Raw genomic sequence first — 20,184 nt, 5'->3', positions numbered from 1 at the left:
TGTCAGCTGGTAAGGAGAGCAGCTGTTTCCTAGTCCGTTTCTGAGCAGCAAAAGACCACCAGACGCATAGGCTGGCCAGTCCAATAGGTAAAAATATGTGGTCTTTCGTTCACGAGTCAGCATCGCTTGGTGCCTTGCACGGCAACCAGAAAGGAACTCACCAATCATGAACTCAATAACGAAGAGAAAGATGTCCAGCACGACGTTGAGTGCTTCTACCGAAATTCGTATAGGCCAGTGTAGGATGTCGGAGATACTGGAGAGGACGCCGTTGAGCATCTCAACAAGAGCTCGGACAACGTGATGAACACTTGAAGTCATGGCAACTGTGGAAGCGCTTAGCGGTGCTGTATGATAATCCTTTACTGGTGTGTCTCTGGCTCGACTGGACATGGTGGTGAGTGTTACAAGTCGTTAAGTATACATCAACGCGTGCACAGTAGGTAGGTCTGTGCGCTGTCCCGTTCAACCCGTTCGCACACACAGCAATGCAAACAGTTTATACCCCTTTCCTGTTGGCAAGTACTCTGACCCTTACGGCTCTATCTGCATCTCCGCTTGATAGTTTGATTGTGTACAGTCTGCTAGCATCAGCATTTAATTATAACGTCCGACACGTCCTTGTCGCATGTCAACCTCAATAGTATCAAGCCCATGCACGCATGCATGACCAACGATGTCGTAAAACATGTTCATGATCGTGTGTATAAGCAATTTGATAAGCTGTAACCTTCTCGGCGAGAGCAACTGTTGATTGCACGAATTTGAACAACTTCGCTCGGCATGACGAACCAGAACAGGCCAGCAATGAGTTTCCTTCCGGTCAGTTCATTCAAACTTCTTTGTAGTGATAATGGAATCAACATTTCCTGCCTCAAAGCCGGATTGGTCGAATGTAGAGGTCATTCACCGTGGCACGTTGGCTCCAAGGTCGTACTTTTTTCTTTTTGACAACGAGGAGGATGCCCTGGACAATGACATTAAGAAAGCATGTGCCCTCTGTCTCAGTGGTACTTGGAAATTTGCGCATGCTAATAGCCCATTTCTGGTATCAGAAGGGTTTTCAGCTCAAGGATACGATGTCTCAACATGGGCTGGCATACAGGTCCCTGGAATCTGGCAACTACAAGGATGGGGTCATCCTCAATACACAAACATCAAGTATCCCGTCTTCGTTGATCCTCCAAATGCACCTTTCGACAATAACCAGACAGGATGCTATGTCAGGAATTTTGACATTCCCTTGCGCCTACGAGGTCATCAGTTCCGGCTGAGATTCGAAGGCGTAGACTCTGCCTTCCACGTGTGGATCAATGGTCAGCAGGTAGGCTACAGCCAAGGATCGAGAAATGCTTCCGAGTTTGAAGTTACTGCGCTGATTGACGAATCTGAAACGAACACGATCGCTGTTCAGGTATACCAATATTGCGATGGGACATACCTAGAAGATCAGGATCAATGGAGATTTAGCGGCATCTTTCGCGATGTCTATCTACATGCCTTCCCAGAAGCCCATATTGAAGATTTTCGAGTTCAAACACTGCTGGACGATGACTTTGAGAATGCCGAGTTGCGTGTTGAGGTGAACACTGTAGGTTCGGGAACGATCGCTCTGAAACTACTTGGTCCGAAGGGCGAAGTCGTTCTAGAGTCCTCGCAAGCAGTAACGAAGGCTGGGACGACTTTCAGTGAGCAGGTAAGGTCACCACTGAAGTGGACAGCCGAGTCTCCGAACTTGTACAAGCTCGTGCTGTCGTTCAACTCAAGGACAGTCGTTTACAACGTCGGCTTCCGACGTATCGAGATCAAGGATGGTATCTATCAGGTCAATGGAAAGCGTATTGTCTTCCGTGGCGTCAATCGACACGAACATCATCCTCTGCACGGTCGGGCAGTCCCCTTTGACTTCATGAAGCAAGATCTACTGATGATGAAGAAACACAACATCAATGCCATCCGAACTTGCCATCAACCTTCTGATCCCCGCCTGTACTCGCTTGCTGATGAACTAGGTCTTTGGATTATGGATGAAGCGGACCTTGAATGCCACGGCTTCGCTGAAATTGAGGAAATGACTTTGGCAGCTGAGCATAGGGCCAAACCATTCCAGGATAGAATGACCATGATCTCCCGGGGGGCCGCCCGTTTCACTTCCGACAATCCTGTATGGAGGGAGCAATATGTCGACCGAGCACGACGACTTGTAATGCGCGACAAGAACCATCCGTGTGTTGTGATGTGGTCTTTGGGCAATGAGGCCTTCTACGGCTGTAATTTCCAGTCCATGTACGATGAAATCAGGTCTATCGACCAGTCACGTCCCATTCACTATGAAGCCGACACAAAAGCGCAGACTGTCGATCTCTTCTCACGAATGTATCCGCAAATCAAAGATATCATCGAGTTTGCAAAAGAGCCAAAGTTCACCAAACCGTTAGTTCTCTGTGAGTTCGCACATGCGATGGGAAATGGTCCAGGAGCTATCAAAGAGTATATCGATTCGTTCTATGAGTATCCTCGACTGCAAGGAGGATGGCTTTGGGAATGGGCGAACCACGGTCTTCTCAGCAAGACCAAGAGTGGTGAAGAATTCTATGCTTATGGAGGAGATTTCGATGATGAGCCTAACGACTATAATTTCGTCATGGATGGTGTGTTGTTTTCGAATCATACACCAACGCCTGGCTTGATTGAATACAGCAAAGCTATTGAGCCTGTCCAAGTCTCGGATTTGCGGGGTGAAACCTTCACTATTGTCAACCGCTACGATACTATCACATTGAACCACCTTGGATGTGAGGCTATACTAGTTGGCGACAACAACAGACATCTACTAGGCCAGATAGATATTGAACAGGACATTGGTCCACACACAAGTTGTCAGGTGGCCATTCCAACGAATTTCGATTTGGATAGTGCTGGTGGTGAGAGATATCTCCAGTTGGACTTTCGATTGAAGGGGGCAACCCCTTGGGCGGAGGCCGGTCATCTCGTTTGCTCCAGCCAACTGAAAGTTGAAGGTCCCGTACCACTATCGCCTCTAAGGACAAATACTATGTACACCCCAATATTGTCCCGACCCACACTAGCGACGCTTGAGATCACAGCCGAGACTGTCCGCTTCGTCTTCTCGCTGCATTCCGGCAAGATTACATCCTTTCGCAAAGATGACACAGAAATGATACATGCCAACATGGGCCCAGAACTCACACTCTACCGAGCACTCACAGACAACGATCGCCCACAAGACGGCCGAGAATGGAAAGATAAACTCGTACATCTCGCAAAGACCCATGTACAAAACGTGGACTGGTGGACGTCATCAAACTCTGTCGTGCTAGTAGTAAAGGCAAAAATCGCACCACCAGCTCTCAGCTGGTGCATCAATACCACTACGAGGTACACGTTCTCAGGTGACGGAAGCGTGCACATCAGTTGTAAAGGCTCACCAGAGGGGCAGAATTTACCTTCAACTCTTCCGAGGATCGGATTCGAGTTCGCAACGCCGTCTCCGTTTGACACGGTCGCATGGTTCGGTCGTGGGCCTGGCGAGAGCTACAAGGACAAGAAGATGAGTCAACAGTTCGGGAACTGGCGGAGGAGTGTAGACGATTTGTGGGTAGACTATGAGTTCCCGCAGGAGGGAGGAAATCGCACTGATGTGCGGTGGGTCACGTTCGGGTGTGTCGGCGCCAATCAAGAGTCCCTAGAGAGTGAGCATAATGAGTTTGAGAGTATGCATGCCACTGGAGACTCGGGCGGACGCCCGGGGAGTTCCTCGCGTTCAATATCCGACAAGAAATCATTGACTGCGAAATTTGGTGCGCAACAGGGATTCAACTTCAGTGCCAGCCATTACACGACGAAGGACGTTGACGGAAGCACACATCCATACGAGCTGCACCGGAAGAAAAAGGACTATGTGGTTGTAAGACTCGATGCCGATCATCATGGCCTGGGTACCGGAAGCTGTGGTCCGAAGACATTGAAAAATTATGCATTAAAAACAAGCGATTTTGAGTTCGATATTCTTCTGATCTGACGAAGGTGACGCTGTTCAACAGCACCTGAGGGGACAAAACAGTGCTCGTGGCCAGACGAGAACGACTGGTTCACGAAACATAATGTTGGGTGAACACCAAGTTGTGAATTCGTGGAGGCTTTCCTTCATGTGTACTTTTTCTTCTTCTTTTCTTTCTTCCTCTCTTCGTCATAGAGGGCACTCGACTGGCAGTAGAGTGTATCCCTTGCGCGTCGCAATGACTGGCCGGACCTGGGACGAAGCGAAAGTAGGTAGGCGTGCTCTTATGCACTGGCAGGAGGTGAGGTACGAGGTAGAAGGAGTACTATTGGTAACACCAAGAACCTGCGCGTTCGTGCCAAGTTAGTGATGTATTCGTGTTAACTTAGTAGAATATTCGTGCTAAGTTAATCAAACGTTCGTAGCAGATTAGCGATATGTTCATATTCAATTGCTTAGTAGGATGTTGGTGGTGTTCGAAGCAACACCTGTGGTCATCTTGGTGAGACAGTAATATCGCAAGTGTCGACAATAGCAGCAACTTGAACCCAGAAACAGACCATCAACCATTAAACTGGAGTCGACCATAGAAGACTGACTTCCTGTCTCGAAATAGGAAGGTATAACGAGGATGGTCCTGCTTCGATCTCGGCAGTATGCCTCGGAGGGCAATCTACAAAGCCCTTGCACATGTACCGTATACAGATCTTCGAGTGTGCTACTCGAGTACCGTAACATGTTCGAGGCTGTCAACCAATCAATGCCGAGCAGTTCATGTCGTGCGGAAATAGTGGGTAGATCATTAGGGCGGATGGGATGACCATCGTCCTTCACAGGATGGCTCTGGGCCTATGGACTTCATAATGTGGTGTGCATAATCGAACGAGTGACAACACGCCCCCAGGTGTATTGCGCTCCTCTCCATTCGGCTATCGCGCCAGACCGAGATATCTGACGATGACATCCCGCATCTGGCTAACAGCAGGCGACAACGCTGAGCATGTCGCGTCGAGAACGATCAGCAGTCTCTATAAGCTGCTGGAGTGCATCCTCGATGTTAAACATGCTCGCACGCACTAATTATGGCCTAGCGAACGATCACAGCACGTCCCGATCGAGCGTTCGAGTTCGGGCGTCCACCAGAGTGGTCGCTTTACCTGACGGGGACGTGCTTGGATCCTACAATCCACGCAATCGACCTCATTACGATTCTGCCACCTCCCACCACAAGTGCTACTCCGAGATGATCGTCCAAATTCTGCACATCTCACCGATGGCTGACTTTGCAGTATTGGGGACTCTGCGCCCCTTACCCTTCACAAACGGCATACCAATAGAAACTCGACCAGGATGTCCACGTCTGCATCGAGCTGATTGACACAAAACCTATTCGATTTCTACACAATTGTGGTAAATAAAAAGTTCAAACGTCCAAGTACAAGATGCTGGAGACTGAACCCCGTAGCGAGATCGGGTGGAAGGCTCAAACTGGTCTGCAGAATGGATACATCGTTCGGAAGGACATTGCGTCGTTCTGCATACGCCGCCGCTCGATTGTGTCAATCGCATCCATCCAGGCATGAAGCCTATGGAGGCCGAATGCAGCACATTCATTATGGCGCTATATCACCGCGCGCATGAATGTTGGCTTTTACTACTGCCCACGCACATGCTCAGTGTCGCATCATCTGATGTGACCAAGTAGTGCGTCAAAAGAGGCACGTTTTCAATGTCTTTGACCAGGCTGATTGCAGGCGTCCTCCGCAGAAATTCTGCTTCGAGGTTCACGCGTCTCATGCCACTCATAACGAATAGTCGATTTTCGACAAAATTACGTCCATGACTAGCATTTTGGCAGTCAATCCGCTTCCACGCATTATGGCTTTGCAAAAGCGACATGGGTGGTTCCTCAAATTGCATAGCCCGCACTGGTGGTTTAAAGCCCGTCTGAGGGCGTCTATTGTTGCCTACCCCGAACAAGACTCTACACATTCCACAATTGAGGGCTGATAGCAGCTTGGTGTATGCTTGAAAAACGCAAGGCACTACGAAGTTTCGTGAATGCAGTCAACACGTGGTCAGCTTTGACTTTATGATTGGCCATGATGCAATGCTTGTACACAGCCTAAGATTGCCGCCAAGAAATGCTTTCGCCGCTTCAGGAGACTTTACCTCGATTGCCAAGCTCGAAAAAGTCTTGTTCTCGTGCCTCCGCCGCTCTGAGTCGGTCGGCCCATCAAGCCAAGACGTTCTTACAGTACAAACTAGACCTTTTGGTCCAAGTCAGTGATGCTGATCGAGATATGGGAAAGACACGTTTCCTGCCAAACTCGTTCTATTCGTGCTTACTTTGTACATCTATACGTCTTGCAGAGGATGTTCTGGCGTCGTTTTTACTATGATGCCGTCCAATGACCAGAGACCGAGAGTGGTTAGATGCGATGACCTCAATGTGGCGTCTTGAGGTATATCAAAGCTTTGACTTCTCGTCCCTTGAACTTTGTGTTACAGGCATAGAGATCACTCATAGCCATACTTCGAGTAACAGATCTCATCACTAAGCCGGCATCATGGGCAAACTCAACTTCGGTGAGGTAGCAGGGAGCTGGAAGCTGTTCAGCCCTGAGGAGAAGAGGAACATTGCTATCTACATCCTGGGTATTATGTTATACAAGTTTGGTCTTGAGGCATTCAACGGTTCTATTACAGCACTCGCTACTAACAGATACGACTGGTGAGTGATACGAGTTGGATGGGGTGGTGCTGAGCTGACGCATTTCTCAGGGAGGCCTGGCGAAGTGATTCATCAGCAAAGACCTTCGAGCGTGTTGGTCTGCTCCAGGGTCTTAACCAAGCATTTCAATGTGTGGGATCAATTTTGATCGGCCCTCTCATCAAGCGGTTCCCGACCAAGCTTGTTCTGGCCGTTGCTATCTTCTGCTTCGGTCTTCTCACAGCCATCCTCATGATTGTCGATGCTTCTACTGGTGGAACTTTCAAGCCAGCTGGTTGGAGGGCAACCAATGAAGACGACTTTGGCTACTACGGTTACTACAACACAGATGCGATCATCCCGATCTACTGCATTTCGGGTATTGCCTATGGTATGTCACGTGAGCCAGGTATTGTGGAACCATTGCTAACTCGCGTCAGGTATGGTCGAATTGATCCGTCGTGTCATTCCTAGAGATATTGTTGGTGGCAACGTTCAGAAGCTTCGTCGTATGGACGCTTTGGTGCACATTTTCTACGAAATTGCTGGTACTGCTGGTGCTTTCTGCACAGCCTTGGCGTTGATTCCTCGATTCGGAAACAACTACAGCTTCATCATTACACCAATCTTCTTTACTTGTGCATGTAAGTTGACTTGACCTCTTGGGAGGCACCCGAACTGACAGTGACCAGCGATTGTTTGGTTCTTCATCAGCAACCTCAACTACACCAAGCGAACACACTTGGAGAAGGCGGAAAAGAAGAACTACTTCATGCTGGTCGTGGAGGGGTTTCTCTTCTTCGGCAAGTCCGTGTACGTTGGTGGCAAGATTCTCCTCACCAACAGGCGATATATTTGGTTGCTTCCCGGTTACTCCGTTGCCCTCTATGGCCACAGGTATCTGGAAAATGGTATTGCTCCCCCTATTGCACGACGATACCTCGGAAACAGCGCGTGGTCACAAATTATGGTGGGAGGAAGTAACTTCGGTGAGTTGCTCGGTGCAGCGTTCGTCTTCGTCTTCACGAACTTCATCCAAACACCAATCCCATGGCTTCGACTGGATGCTTTGAGTTTACTCATCGTATGGTATCTACCATATTGGTATCCTTCACGAGGCAATGTCAACGAGGCCTGGAAAGTGGCTGGAACCTTTATTCCTATTTCTTTCGGTTGGGCTGCAGGTGATGTATCCTTGGCTGCCTATATCCAAGCTTCCCTGGCAAGACTCGAATCACAGCACACGGATGTTTCCGCTCTTGGATCCGTCATGGCTTGCTTGTACAGGTATGTATCAGTGTCTTCGTCACCGCGAAATCCGGCTAACATTTCCCAGCACATATATCGTCATTTATGCGATTGCCAACCCTCTACTCGGAAGATATATCGACAGTGTCTATACTGCGCAAAGAGACATTCGACCAGCCATCCGAAACATCGCTGGCGTTCAATTCACCATCATCTCGCTTGTTGTGTTCTCTTCCACCTTCATTCCTAAGGGCGCCTTGGCTTTCAATCCCCAGATGCTCAACGACGAAGCTCTTGATGTTGACCTCAAGAAGCCAGATCCTCGTACTGACAGTGATGACGATCTCAAGGAACACTACCACAATGGCACTATTGATGACCGACGAGGCAGTGTTACCCGCGCCAATGTTGGTGTTGAAGATGCCTTCAGCCCAGATATGTCTGTTATCGCTAACCACGAGAAGACTACTCTCGACAAGGCCGGCGTGCGAGAATACTAGTCAGACAAGGACGGTGTGCAAGATGTCGACATCCTTCTTTGATATTCGGTACAAATGAAAGAGTGTTAACACTTGACGATAATGTAAAACATTGTCACTTTACGTATCTGGTCTTCCAGACAAGCCCTATTGTGTGAGAATACAAAATTCGGTGGCTGTTCATAGAATGACAACATAATACTTCACGGAATTGGATTTGTTTGTCCAAGCAAAATATGCAAGGACTCTATGAACTTTCCACAAGGCCTTGAACCTTGGAAGAGGAATATGAGGCCAAGCACGCCTGATTTACGGAGTAAACATTTTGGCCTGGGTGGACGCCCGTAGTACGGATGCCAACAACAATGTGTTCATTGAAGAATTGAGGCCGTAGGGCACAGGCGTCCAACAGAGGTCTTGGGATTTTCCCGCAGGTGCGTAGGGAAATCAATTACGCATTGAGTCAAAAGGATAGGTCCGGGTGGACGTCCGTAGCATATATGCCAATACGTGACAATTCCTCTATTGAAGAATTGGGACCCCATGCAAGCAGGGCGGTGATAAGGAGATCAATGTGAACCTCGTCACACCTTCTCAATCAGACGATATGCGCCACTCTAGGCTTGGTCAACTATAATCCGAGCCAGAACGTGACAAACTTCAAGTTCAGGGCGTTCTAGGGACGCGCACACCTGTCACCTGACTGAGAAGGTGTGACGAGGCAAGTGCGCACTGAAAGCTACGGTTGGATCACGGTGCCAGATGCGCAGTATAATCAACCTCACCAAGACCTCCCCTTGTTAAGGACGCTCACCTGGCCAGACATTGTTCGCATTGCAGGATCGGAAGCGACTTTGAACCAACAGGAAAACTGGTAGTATTGCTCTCAAGCAGATAATTCGTGGCACCACCGAGCGACCTCAACAAATCTCTACCAAGACGGGTGTCCAGGATCAATACGCCAGGTACTTATTAGCGAAGAAACAATCTTCTCCAACTACACAGCTTTGACTTACATACACTACAAGTTCAAACTTATACTACACAATGGACTACCTGCGTAGAGCCTTCAATCAGCTGCTCGATCAGTACATTCTGCGCCCATCGCCATCCAACATCACGCCGAACCATGAGCCATCAGACGACGAGGACCACGTCACAAGCATTATCCGTATCGCCCTGCTTCTTCGAACTCGTCTTCCAGCAGACCTAGTGCCAATGATCCTAGACCATGCCGAACTCTGGCACCCGATAGTTGTCGCGACCTCCCTCCACCCTGACAGGATAGCTGAACCTCAATCGCGCAAGCTGCAAGCCGCACTTGTTATTCCACCACACCTACCTCGGAACAGTATCCGCCTCATCCGCCTCATCACAGTGAGTCGCGATCAAGGTTGGAGTTCCTACCCCGAGGATCACGATACGTACAGAGGATCCTACACCTGGTTCGAGGCAGGCATCCGTGGTCTGGATCCTGATAATCTTGCCGACATTGAAACCATCTACCAGAACGTACCTGTCGATTGTCAACATCGCAATGCCCTCGACCCGGAGCATGTGGATCTGTGTTTGGCGCACGAGGAGCGCTACAAATATGGTGCTCAGCGCATCGCAACTAACATCCATGCAGGGAAGGACTTCAGAGAACACGTGGTTCAGTGGGATTTAGAGAGTGAAGATGAGGGAACCAGAAGGATGATCCGGGAGGTGAAAGGTGGCTGTAGGATTGAGGTTAGTGCACACGCACAATTCCCAGGCTGGGTAAATTATGTAAAGAGTGTGAAGATTGAAGTCGAATGTGCGGTGGTAAGGAAGATGTAAGATCTAACCACTTTCCGCTCATCATGTTATAAGTACGTGACGATAGGCGTTGGACTTACCAGTACGTATGGAGCAGTCTCCAAGTGAAGAGACGAACATCTACACACGAGAGAAGATGGCACGTGGCCTCAGTACGGCTGCATCGTGGCCGATACGCAGAAGGCGATCGTGGTGGTTGGGTTGCACAGTACTCAAGGAAGTACTTGACTATACAAGACAGAATCGACGTCCAAGACTGTGTGGTATCTGCTCGGTCTGTAATCCAGCATGCCCTCAACGGCCAACCACCTCCTAGTCGAGTCTCTATGTGTTCCCTGCAACCTCGTCAAAATCATAGCAGAACCACAGCAGAACCGTAACAAGGACATAACAGAACCATACAAAACCAATGCAAGATCCAAGCGCTACGCTGGTGCATTAGTATTGTTCTCGTCAGCGATCATCACGTTCATGGCCTTTCCGCGCTATCCAACCAGGGCGTCCTCCTCAACGTCATTTTCGAGATCGAACATACTGCCGGTGAATGTCTATGCCTGAATGTAAGCATTTAACTGCCGTTGGCAGCACATTTCATGGAGGACAGGGAATTGTCCCGTGCAATGATTACCACCTGGAATGCCAAGCACTAATCCCGCGCGTACCATGAGCCACGAGAACGAAGCCACCACAGACTTATAGCATGATCACCCCTGACCTTGAGACAAAACACTGTACAGTAACACCAGTATCGCCAACACTGAGACAGGTGCAGGCATTAACAGCGTACAAAGTCCGCATATCTTGACTGCATCCCTTGTCCAAAGAGTCCCTCCTCCAGTCCATGTCTTCATCCTGACATGAACCATGTACATAAAACAATATACCACTTCAAACCTGATCGTATCCCAAACCCTTCCACAAAAAGCAGGAATAAAGCACAGATCAAGTACGTACTAACACTCACATCCAAAATCTAGCCCTCCATCATCATATATGCACAACATCGCACCGCTCCGGGACCAGATCTGCCCCGCTCCGAATTCCCCACCGCATACACTAACAACGGCCAACCCCAAAAACTCCCTTTCTGTCATTACATCTCCCTCTCCATCCCCTCTCACCTCACTGGCCCAACCCAACACTCCGAAGCCTAAAGCTCAAAGCCCCATAGCACGTACTTTGGTACGTAGCTCTTCACCAGATGAGCGCATCATCGCAATCCGCAAACGGAAATCTGCACAACGGTTGGAGCTAGTCGGATTCCCGATGGAGGAATGCCACAGCAAAATCATGACGATGCCGGTTAGAGCGGACTTTGAGCTCGAGACATTGGATGGAAAAAGAAAGAGATCGACTCATCTGTCAGAATTCGGATTTGGCGTGAATGGCGGGATGGGGCCAATTGAAGGTGGTGGTGCGCTGGTTATCGTGTGCATCATTGACTGTCAGGCGAACAGGTGAGAGGTGAGATTTTGCGACAATGAAGGGTAGTGAATGTTTGATTGGTTGCTTGTCCTGCGAAGAACGTTTTGCTGAATAGCTTTTTCGTAGAAGAGCTGGCATGCTGGTATTATCACCCAGGGCATCCTTCCGAACACACGCAACAAAAGTAAGCGGCCGTTTTTGACGACCACCCTATTCGTGCGTGCTGCAAATTCAAGCAGTCGTCGCAGCAGATAAGTATCTCAACACGTAGTGATTAAGTTAAATCCAAGCAGAAGACTCGTTTTTGGTAACTGGAGCTTTAATTGCCAACATACATAGTACTATCAAACACAGATGCTAAAAGAGCCAGGCGATTCGCCCGAAGCATCCTTCAGTGGTTATCACTGGTCCAAATGTCCCAACACCTTCCCAAAATATCGTAAAACAATTCGCAATCTTGCTGTCTATAAGTTCTTCCCATCGATAGTAGAGCCAAATGCTTTCGCAAAGTCAGAAGATACATCAAAGCATTCCAACTCTTCTTCATATGACTGTACATCGTCCAAACGCGCCTGCCAATGAGGTTAAATCTCTCTCATCAATGTCCAAATAGTGTAGTTCTCCAATAAATCCCAAACATATCCTGGTCTATTCTGGTATTTATTGAAACAATGTTGCAGTAGTCAAACAGGCATCATGTTGATTGAACAAGGTAATGGATAGCATTCGTGTGGTTGCTTAGCCCTGAATGGCTTCACGAATTTGCTGTCCAACTGCCTTGGCAACAGGTGGCTTCATCATGGTGAAGTGGTTACCCTTGATAGTAACCATCTTGCATTTCTTGACATCGAGTAGTCTGTCCCAGCCATTAGGGCCGAAGTCAGTTCTGTTCTCCAAGAGCCATTTCATGCTCTTTGGGTCATCGGCTTGTGGTGGTGGCTTTGGATCGCCTGGCTTTCCGCACACACCATCTGTTGCCCATATCATAAGAGTGGGCGGGGGTACGAATCCAGCTCTTTCGGCTGCCTCTGGGCGATAGGCAGTCAATGCTTTGATGCTGTATTCGAAATGAGGCAAGAGCCAGTTAGGCGTCTTGCCGGTACCAGTTCCGAGAAGACCAATCTCGTCAAAGAAGTGGTGGAGACGAGCTGGCAGGGGCTCGAGCTTTACTGGGCATGGTGAATCGATCAAGATGAGCTTCTCAACATACCAGTTCTTGTCAGGGTTTGATTTGGACAGCTGAGACAGCTGCTTGGCGACTTCATAGGCGACGACACCTCCAGCAGACCAACCGCCGAGGATGTATGGTCCGATGGGTTGACGGCGCATGACTTCTTCAAGATAGAGCTTGGATACGCCTTCGATACCACATGTGTAGCTAGTAGGATCCTTCATGAACGGGCAATTGAGGCCATAGACTGCGAGGTTCTTGCTGTCAATTGCTGGAATCGAGACGTAGGAGGTGGCGGATCCACTACCATCAGGGAACAGGAAGAAGTTTTTGGTGGCAGTCTTTGGGTTACCTTGAAGCAGGACGGATGTGGCCGGAGGCATGTTGACCACGATTGGGATTGGGGTAGCAGGAGCTGGAGTAGCAGTTACAACAGGTGCAGCGACTGGCTTAGCTGGCTCAGCAGTCTTCTTAGGTGGAGCTGGAGTTGCCTCAAGTCCGAGAGCCTTTCGAAGATGACCAAGAGTTGGGTTGTCGGCCAGGATGGTTGGATCAAGGTCGATGTCGTGGTCCTCACGGAGCTTGCCAAGGACAGTCAAGGCCATGAGCGAGTCCATGCCAAGGTTGCTAAGATCTGTGGTCTCAACAATCTCATCAAGCTCCATTTCCATTTCTTGAGCAATGACACGTCTGATAGTCTCAATCATGTCAGCGCCACCAGCTGCTGGTGGAGCAGCGTAGGACTCAACGGCTGCTGATCGACCAGTCTCAGCCTTAGGTGCGACTTCCTCGGGCTCAGGAGTGGTAAGACCAGACTCAACTGTGCCGTCTTCACTCTCGGAGTCGCCATCAGTTGATTCAGTCGAGTCAGTGTCGTCAGCAGGGGCAGCAACGGCGGGTCCAGCCATCTCCGACAGATGCTTTCGCAGAGCACCGACAGATGCATAATCGGTGAACAAGCTACTTTCGACCTCTAAATCAAGATCCTCACGGAACTTGCCCGAAATGGTCAAAGACATCAAACTGTCAACACCAAGATCCGCCCATTGCACGTTGTCGACAAGCTCAGCATGATCGACGTCAATCTCTTGAGCGATGATATCGAAGGCTTTCTGTGCTAAACCTCCAGCAGGCTTTGGAGCAGCAGGAGCTTTCTTGGGCTTTGGCGCCTTCTCCTTCTTGACCTTAGCTGGCTTAGGCGCTGGTGTAGGTGCAGCTGCAGCTGGAGCTGGAATTCGTGACGCGACAGGTGATGGAGCAGCAGCAACAGCAGGCTTGGTGCTTGGGGCAGCAGCGGCACCCTTAGGCTTTGGCATCATGACATCCATCAACTTGCGAGGAATGCACTGGAAGCGAATACCACCAGCGACACCAATGACTTCCTTCTTGTCGTTGAAGATCCAGACGTCACCAGCTCTCATTTTGGAACCTGCAACAGGTTGCATCTTGACGTAAGCAGAGTAGGTCTTATCGAGCTGTGGCTTCTCGGCAAGTCGCAAGCTGCTCCAACCGTGGGAAATGTAGCACTCATCTTGGGGATTGACGGTGGCGTTGACTGTGAAACCAGTGATGTGGCACAAGCTGTCAATGATGTAAGGGTTCATGAAGAAACTGCCCTCGGAAGCGCCAGGTCTGAACTTGACAGTACTGGCAGCTTCAAATTCAGGACCATCGAAGAGGACACTCTGCATGCCCTGGAAGGCATCAGTGTAGTCAACAAGAGCAGTGAAGAGCTTGTAGGCCATTGGTCGGCTGACCTTGTCAGCTTCGCCGTTCTCAACCTTGTGCTTGAGGAGGTCAATTCGAGATTGCACCAAGTAAGCTTGCTTGGCCCACTCGGACTTCCAGGTCTCTGGGTCTTCGAAGACACAGACGCACTTGGCATGGACCACATCCTTCTTGCCGTTCCAAGATGTAATGGTAAAGTCAGCCTTACCAGCGGCAAGATCAACTGTGCAGGACGACTTGAAGGTCTGTGACTCAGGCTCTTTGATGTTCTTGAGCAGTAGAGGAGCGGGGTTATCCATGGTGCCAATGTTGATGTGAGCATCTTGACCAGGTCTCAGTAGCTTGTAAGCATAGTCGACGAGAGTGTAGCAGATGTCAGCATACAGAGTCGATGGGCACAGACCCGAGCCGTTGACGAGATGGCCAGAGATGACAGGGAACAGCTTTGGATCGGCAAAGTCAGATTCGGCGATAACAGTCGCAGTCTGTCCTTTAATGTCTTCGGACACGATACCCTGAACACCAGTGGATAGCCATTTTCGTGGCTTGACTGGGGCAGCAGCAACAGGGGCAGGTGCAGCCTCGATTGCCTTGGACTTGGGGTAATCGCCCTTGTAGATCAACCAATCACCACTATACTGGAGCCAGTAGTTCTTCTCGTCAAATCCATAAGAAGGCATGTCGTGGATGACACGGAGTTGATCGTTCTCCTTGTGGAATGCATTCCAGTTCAATGGCTTGCCAGAAGTATAGAGAGTAGCCATGGATTGAGAGATAATCTTCCATGGGTCGTCATCTCGTCGCATGGTCGGCAGGGTCGAAGTGGAGAGGCAAGACTTGATCATGCTTGCGCACAATGGATGTCCACCAACCTCGAGCCAGAGCGAGGTTTCGCTGATGGTCGAGGAAGACATTGCCGCAGCAAGACCGCCTACGAAATCGACTGTCTTGCGGCAGTGTCGGCTCAAGTACAGGCCATCAAAAACGCCGCTAGAGGTAACGACGTCGCTCAGCAGAGGAGAGATGACTGGCACACGTGGGGCGTTGTAAGTAATGTTGGCAGCAAGCTTCTCAAAGTCTTCAAGGATTGGGTCAACCTGGGAAGAGTGGAAAGCAAATGGCAACTTGAGTTTGGTGCACTTCTGACCAGCATCAGCCAGCTTCTGTGCGACCTCATCAATGTCGGCCATGGTTCCTGAAAGAACAGTATCCGAGACACCATTGATGCAGGCAATCTCGATCTTGCCTTCACTGTTTGCGACGACGTCTTGAAGCCCTGCAACTGGGCATCGAACAGCGAGCATGGCATGAGTGCCAGCAGTGCATTTCTTCTCGAGGAGAGACGCTCGCTTTCCGACAAGGTAGATGGTATCAGCCACTGAGAGAACACCGGCAGCTTGAAGAGCGGCATACTCACCAAGTGAGTGACCAATAACGACGCTTGGCTCAACACCCCATGTAGACCAGAGACGAGTGCATGCCATCTGGATGCAGCACATACCAAGTTGCACAACAGTAGGAGGCAGATTTTGCACCTCGACGCTGCCATCAATGAGAGGCATGATTGAAGGCAGACCCTGTCGAATAGCGATCTCATCAAACTCTTCGATATCACCTCGGAATTGCTGGGATGTCTCAAACAACTTCTTGCCCATGCCAGTGTATTGCGAACCCTGTCCAGTGTAGGCAAAAGCCATCTGAGGCGCAGCCAATGGGATTGGGTTGTGTGTCTCGGATTGAATGGCTTTGAGAGCCGATGAGAGCTGCGCAACAGTCTGCACAGGAAATGATGCTCGGTATGTATAGTGCGATCGTCGAGCACTGGTGGTATAGGCCAGGTCAGCAAGACCAAGCTCAGGAGTAGCGTTCACATATGCCTCGAACTTGGCGAGAGTCTTCTTCATGGCACCGAGAGACTTAGCAGAGATGGTGACGACCTGAGTAGAGCGAGGGTCTGGTGTTGGGATTCTTCGGATCTCAGGACCATCAGTCAAGAGCATAGCTGTGTTACCACCAGCAGCTGAGAAGTTGTTGATAAAGGTAATACGCTTGCCACCAGCTGGTCGTGGGAAAGGTGTTGGCTCGAAAGCAATGTTGACACCACGCTCCTTTAGATCTGGTGCAAAGTTCTTGTTGATCTGCTTCTTGATACCTGTGTGAGGAGGGATCATACTCTTCTGCATCATGAGGAGAACCTTGATCAAAGCACAGACACCAGAAACAGCTTCGCCGTGGCCGATGTTAGACTTCACGGCACCGACGTAGAGTGGCTGATCTGGGCGTCTTCGACCCGTTCGAGGAGCGAAGACAGAGGAGACAGACTCCATTTCGATGCCGTCACCAGCCTGGGTACCAGTTCCGTGCATTTCGACGTAGTTGACATCGTTGCATGGGACGTTGCACTCCTTTAGAACCTTGTCGAACAGGAATGATTGATTCTCGGCACAAGGATGTGTAATGGAGACAGCCTGAGCAGAGTGGTTGGTGCCGATACCTCGAACAATACCCAGAATTGGATCTCTGTCGGATACAGCATCCTCCAATCTCTTCAGAATGACGGTACAAACACCATCGCCTCTGCAGTAGCCGTCGGCGTCATTGTCCCAAGTCTTGCAGGAGCCAGTTCTGCTCAAGAAGTGACCACGTGAAAGACCAGAGAAAATATCCGAGTTGGTAAGAACGTTGGCACCACCAGTGAAAGCAGTGTCACATTCACCAGCTCGAAGAGACGTGATAGCGACATTGATAGCAGCGAAACTGGAAGAGCAGGCAGTATCGACCGAGAAAGAGGGTCCGCTCCATTTGAAGAAGTAGTTCAGGCGACCTGGACCAAACGCTCGGACACCACCCGAGATGAAGTAGGTGTCGATGTCTTGGGCAGCGTTGACCTCACGCCAATCGTCAGAGGTCTGACCATAGAAAGTGCCAATTCTGTCTTGTTTAGTAGAAGGTGTTCGATTGGCAACGAAACCAGACATTTCCATGGCTTCGTAGGCGGTGGTCATGATCAAACGTTGCATAGGATCAGTTTGCGCGGCCTCTCGAGGAGACATGTTGAAGAATCGAGCGTCGAAAAGGCCAGGGTTCTCGATGAAGTTACCGAATGGCGTGTGCGAGGTGTTCTTCTTCTTCGATGAGGGATCAACGTGAGAGTCGACTGGGAAACGGTCGGCAGGAACTGGCTTGTGGACGTCCAGACCTCTGACGAGCAGATCCCAGAAAAGTTCGTGATTGGCAGCATCAGGGAACCGACCCGAGAAACCAACGATAGCAATATCAGCTTCACGCTTGGATTGCTTGGTACCTGCAGGAGCTACTGATGTCCACTTCGACTGATCTTCCACAGTGACTTGGGATACAGTGGCTTTGAGAGCAGAGACGATGCTGCTGGTGAGGTTGGTCACTCCGACAGCGAACACCTTGGCCTCGGATGGGTTGCCGGAGACAATGTACTTCAGAACCTTGTCCCAGCGAATTGGCTCGAGAATGACTTCTCTGAGAGCCTCCTCCAGCACCTCCAAACCATTCTTGCCTTGGATTGGCTTGCCAGAAATGCTGGAGCAGATTGGGAATTTTTGAGACTGAGCGCCAAAGATCTCCTTTGTCTGCGGTCGGAGAATCTTCTGGACGTCACTCTCCAAGTGTAGGTGGTTTGCGTGGTAAGGGGCGTAAACAGGGACGGCGGCATTCTTTTTCGAGCGGAAGAAATCCGAGGTCTCGAACAAGCGAGCTTTTGTGGAGGGAGGGCCACTGATAGTGACGGAAGATGCTGAAGATGCGGAGATCCATAGCTTGTTTGCGGGAGCGATGTTCTTTTCCGCATGGAAGCTTTCCAGGGCTGCCAGAGCGGATTTCTCATCTGTGGCCACGAGTGTCGACCAGGACTTGCTCTCAGAGTCAACCTCAAGCTGTTGGGCAACCTTTCCAACATGGGCTCCAGCTCTGAAAGCAATTCGTACGGTCTCGGTGGCGAGGGGAAGGAGGGCGGTAAGAGAATCGGCGCAGGAAACTGCGGTAGCGGTTATTAGACCAGTGCACAGACCAACGAGTCTGGCATCTGCATTAGGTGATATATATGTTGGTGTACGCTCTTCAAATGCTCTGTTCGCTGTCAGTGGCTGTTCTTGAGCTGGTTGTGGCTCGGCTTACCCAAAAAAATGACAAAATTGAGAAATGGAAAGTAAAGCACTTTCGATGGCGGCATCTTTGTGCTCGCTGCTGTAATAACGATCGACTAATTCTTGTATTGTGTTGAAATCGGGAACTGCTTTGGAAGGATGTGATCTCGTCCGGTTCTCGACTCTGACGGCTTCACTTGCTCTTTCCAGGAAGGCCTGTAATACTACATCGTCCTTTCTTGGAAAGACTTTTGTGAAGAACGCCCGGCAGTCTGCCGTTTGGTCACCGAAGACGTAGACTTCCTCCATTGTGTATATCAAATGAATGTCGACGTACTTCGGGTGCGTTTCTTAACGGACAGGAAAGAGAGACAAGAGCTGATCTCAGCTATACATATGTCTTAGGGGAAGCATATGCTCCTCTCCTATCGAAAATAGATCCATGACCAGCAGGGGTCAACTCCAGGCGTACCTTGTGGGGTCTCACCTGTGCGCGACGATTGCACTGGAAATTCATTCAGCGGCAGAGGATCCCAAATCTGCGCTAGTGAGGTTTCCTCGCTTTGGGTGTTGGGTCTTACCATCAGGGTGTGATTCTCGTTCCATCCAATTTTGCCATTACAATAATATTCGGTAGCCGACCCAGGTGAAAAGCACACTGTGGTTCATTTCAGTCAAGGCGCCCATAAAGTGGACCGATCGAGACTAGCATGTAATTTAAACGTCTCACTTTCGGACACGCTAAAGCCCCAAGGCCTTGGACCAAGCCTCTTCCTCCCCTTTATTTTTGGCAGCGACAACAAAAGTTGGCCACTCGGATTTCGTGATTCAACTTCAGCCGCAACCTAGTGCTGCAAAGTGGTTGAGGCTGCGATACACTAGCGAAGTTCCTCGCATCCAGGGTACCGTATTCATCTAGTCCTCATACTGCATGGCTGTACTACATCGATACGCAGGCTTTCTCAAGCCAAAGTTCTTTCCACATGCAATGGTACATGTTGCTGACCAGATAAGCTTCTTACAACAGGAACACCGCACTATTTCCTTTGTGAATCTCGTCCGACGATGCGTCTTCTTGCTTTCACGGCTGGGCATCGTCTTTAGCGGCAGCAGTGTATGAACAGCTCATCGTGGTTGGATCTACAGTACACTGTCAGCAGCGGGGAATGGTAGAGCTGAAAAGAGTATGAACAACGAGTCCCACGAGCTCGTACTGATTAACATGTGGCCAACCACTCGCAACCACCCTCGTGCTTGTCAGTAAACCGTCTGTTATCGGGAGCGTGGAGTCCACGGACGTTAAGCCTATATGATACTCTACCTAAGGATGAGTAGTAAAGGACTATATATGTAGCTAAGCAATGATGCAGATCGTGGCAGACTCGGCATGCCAGCTTGTACGAGGCTGGTATCATGCTGTATAGAAGTGCACATCTAGGACTGCTCACGACATCTTCTTTCGAGGCATCGACCTGGGATCA

General features: G+C 49.8%; 4 protein-coding genes across 4 annotated transcripts; 3 read left to right on the top strand and 1 right to left on the bottom strand.

Moving 5' to 3' along the window:
* Positions 1-853: 853 nt before the first annotated feature.
* Positions 854-4,042, top strand: LTR64_004359 (uncharacterized protein; the record flags this gene model as incomplete). Its single annotated transcript, XM_064898706.1, has 1 exon — positions 854-4,042. One exon carries the CDS (start codon positions 854-856, stop codon positions 4,040-4,042), a length of 3,189 nt encoding a protein of 1,062 aa, XP_064754663.1.
* Positions 4,043-6,591: 2,549 nt separating this feature from the next.
* On the top strand, positions 6,592-8,482 carry LTR64_004358 (uncharacterized protein; the record flags this gene model as incomplete). Its single annotated transcript, XM_064898705.1, has 5 exons — positions 6,592-6,755; positions 6,806-7,125; positions 7,175-7,378; positions 7,427-8,021; positions 8,071-8,482. 5 exons carry the CDS (start codon positions 6,592-6,594, stop codon positions 8,480-8,482), a joined length of 1,695 nt encoding a protein of 564 aa, XP_064754662.1.
* Positions 8,483-9,508: 1,026 nt separating this feature from the next.
* Positions 9,509-10,282, top strand: LTR64_004357 (uncharacterized protein; the record flags this gene model as incomplete). The annotated part of the gene is made up of 1 exon (XM_064898704.1): positions 9,509-10,282. One exon carries the CDS (start codon positions 9,509-9,511, stop codon positions 10,280-10,282), a length of 774 nt encoding a protein of 257 aa, XP_064754661.1.
* A 2,142-nt stretch (positions 10,283-12,424) lies between these two features.
* On the bottom strand, positions 12,425-19,012 carry PKS1 (polyketide synthase; the record flags this gene model as incomplete). The annotated part of the gene is made up of 2 exons (XM_064898703.1): positions 12,425-18,686; positions 18,735-19,012. The coding sequence occupies 2 exons, from the start codon at positions 19,010-19,012 to the stop codon at positions 12,425-12,427; spliced, it is 6,540 nt and encodes a 2,179-aa protein (XP_064754660.1).
* Between the last annotated feature and the right edge of the window lie 1,172 nt (positions 19,013-20,184).

This window comes from Lithohypha guttulata (genome assembly GCF_036872675.1).
Source record: "Lithohypha guttulata strain CCFEE 5908 chromosome Unknown scaffold_3, whole genome shotgun sequence".
Taxonomy (NCBI): Eukaryota; Fungi; Ascomycota; class Eurotiomycetes; order Chaetothyriales; family Trichomeriaceae; genus Lithohypha; species Lithohypha guttulata.
The sequence above is the reverse complement of the archived record's forward strand: the minus strand, read 5'-3'. Positions and strand labels throughout refer to the sequence as shown.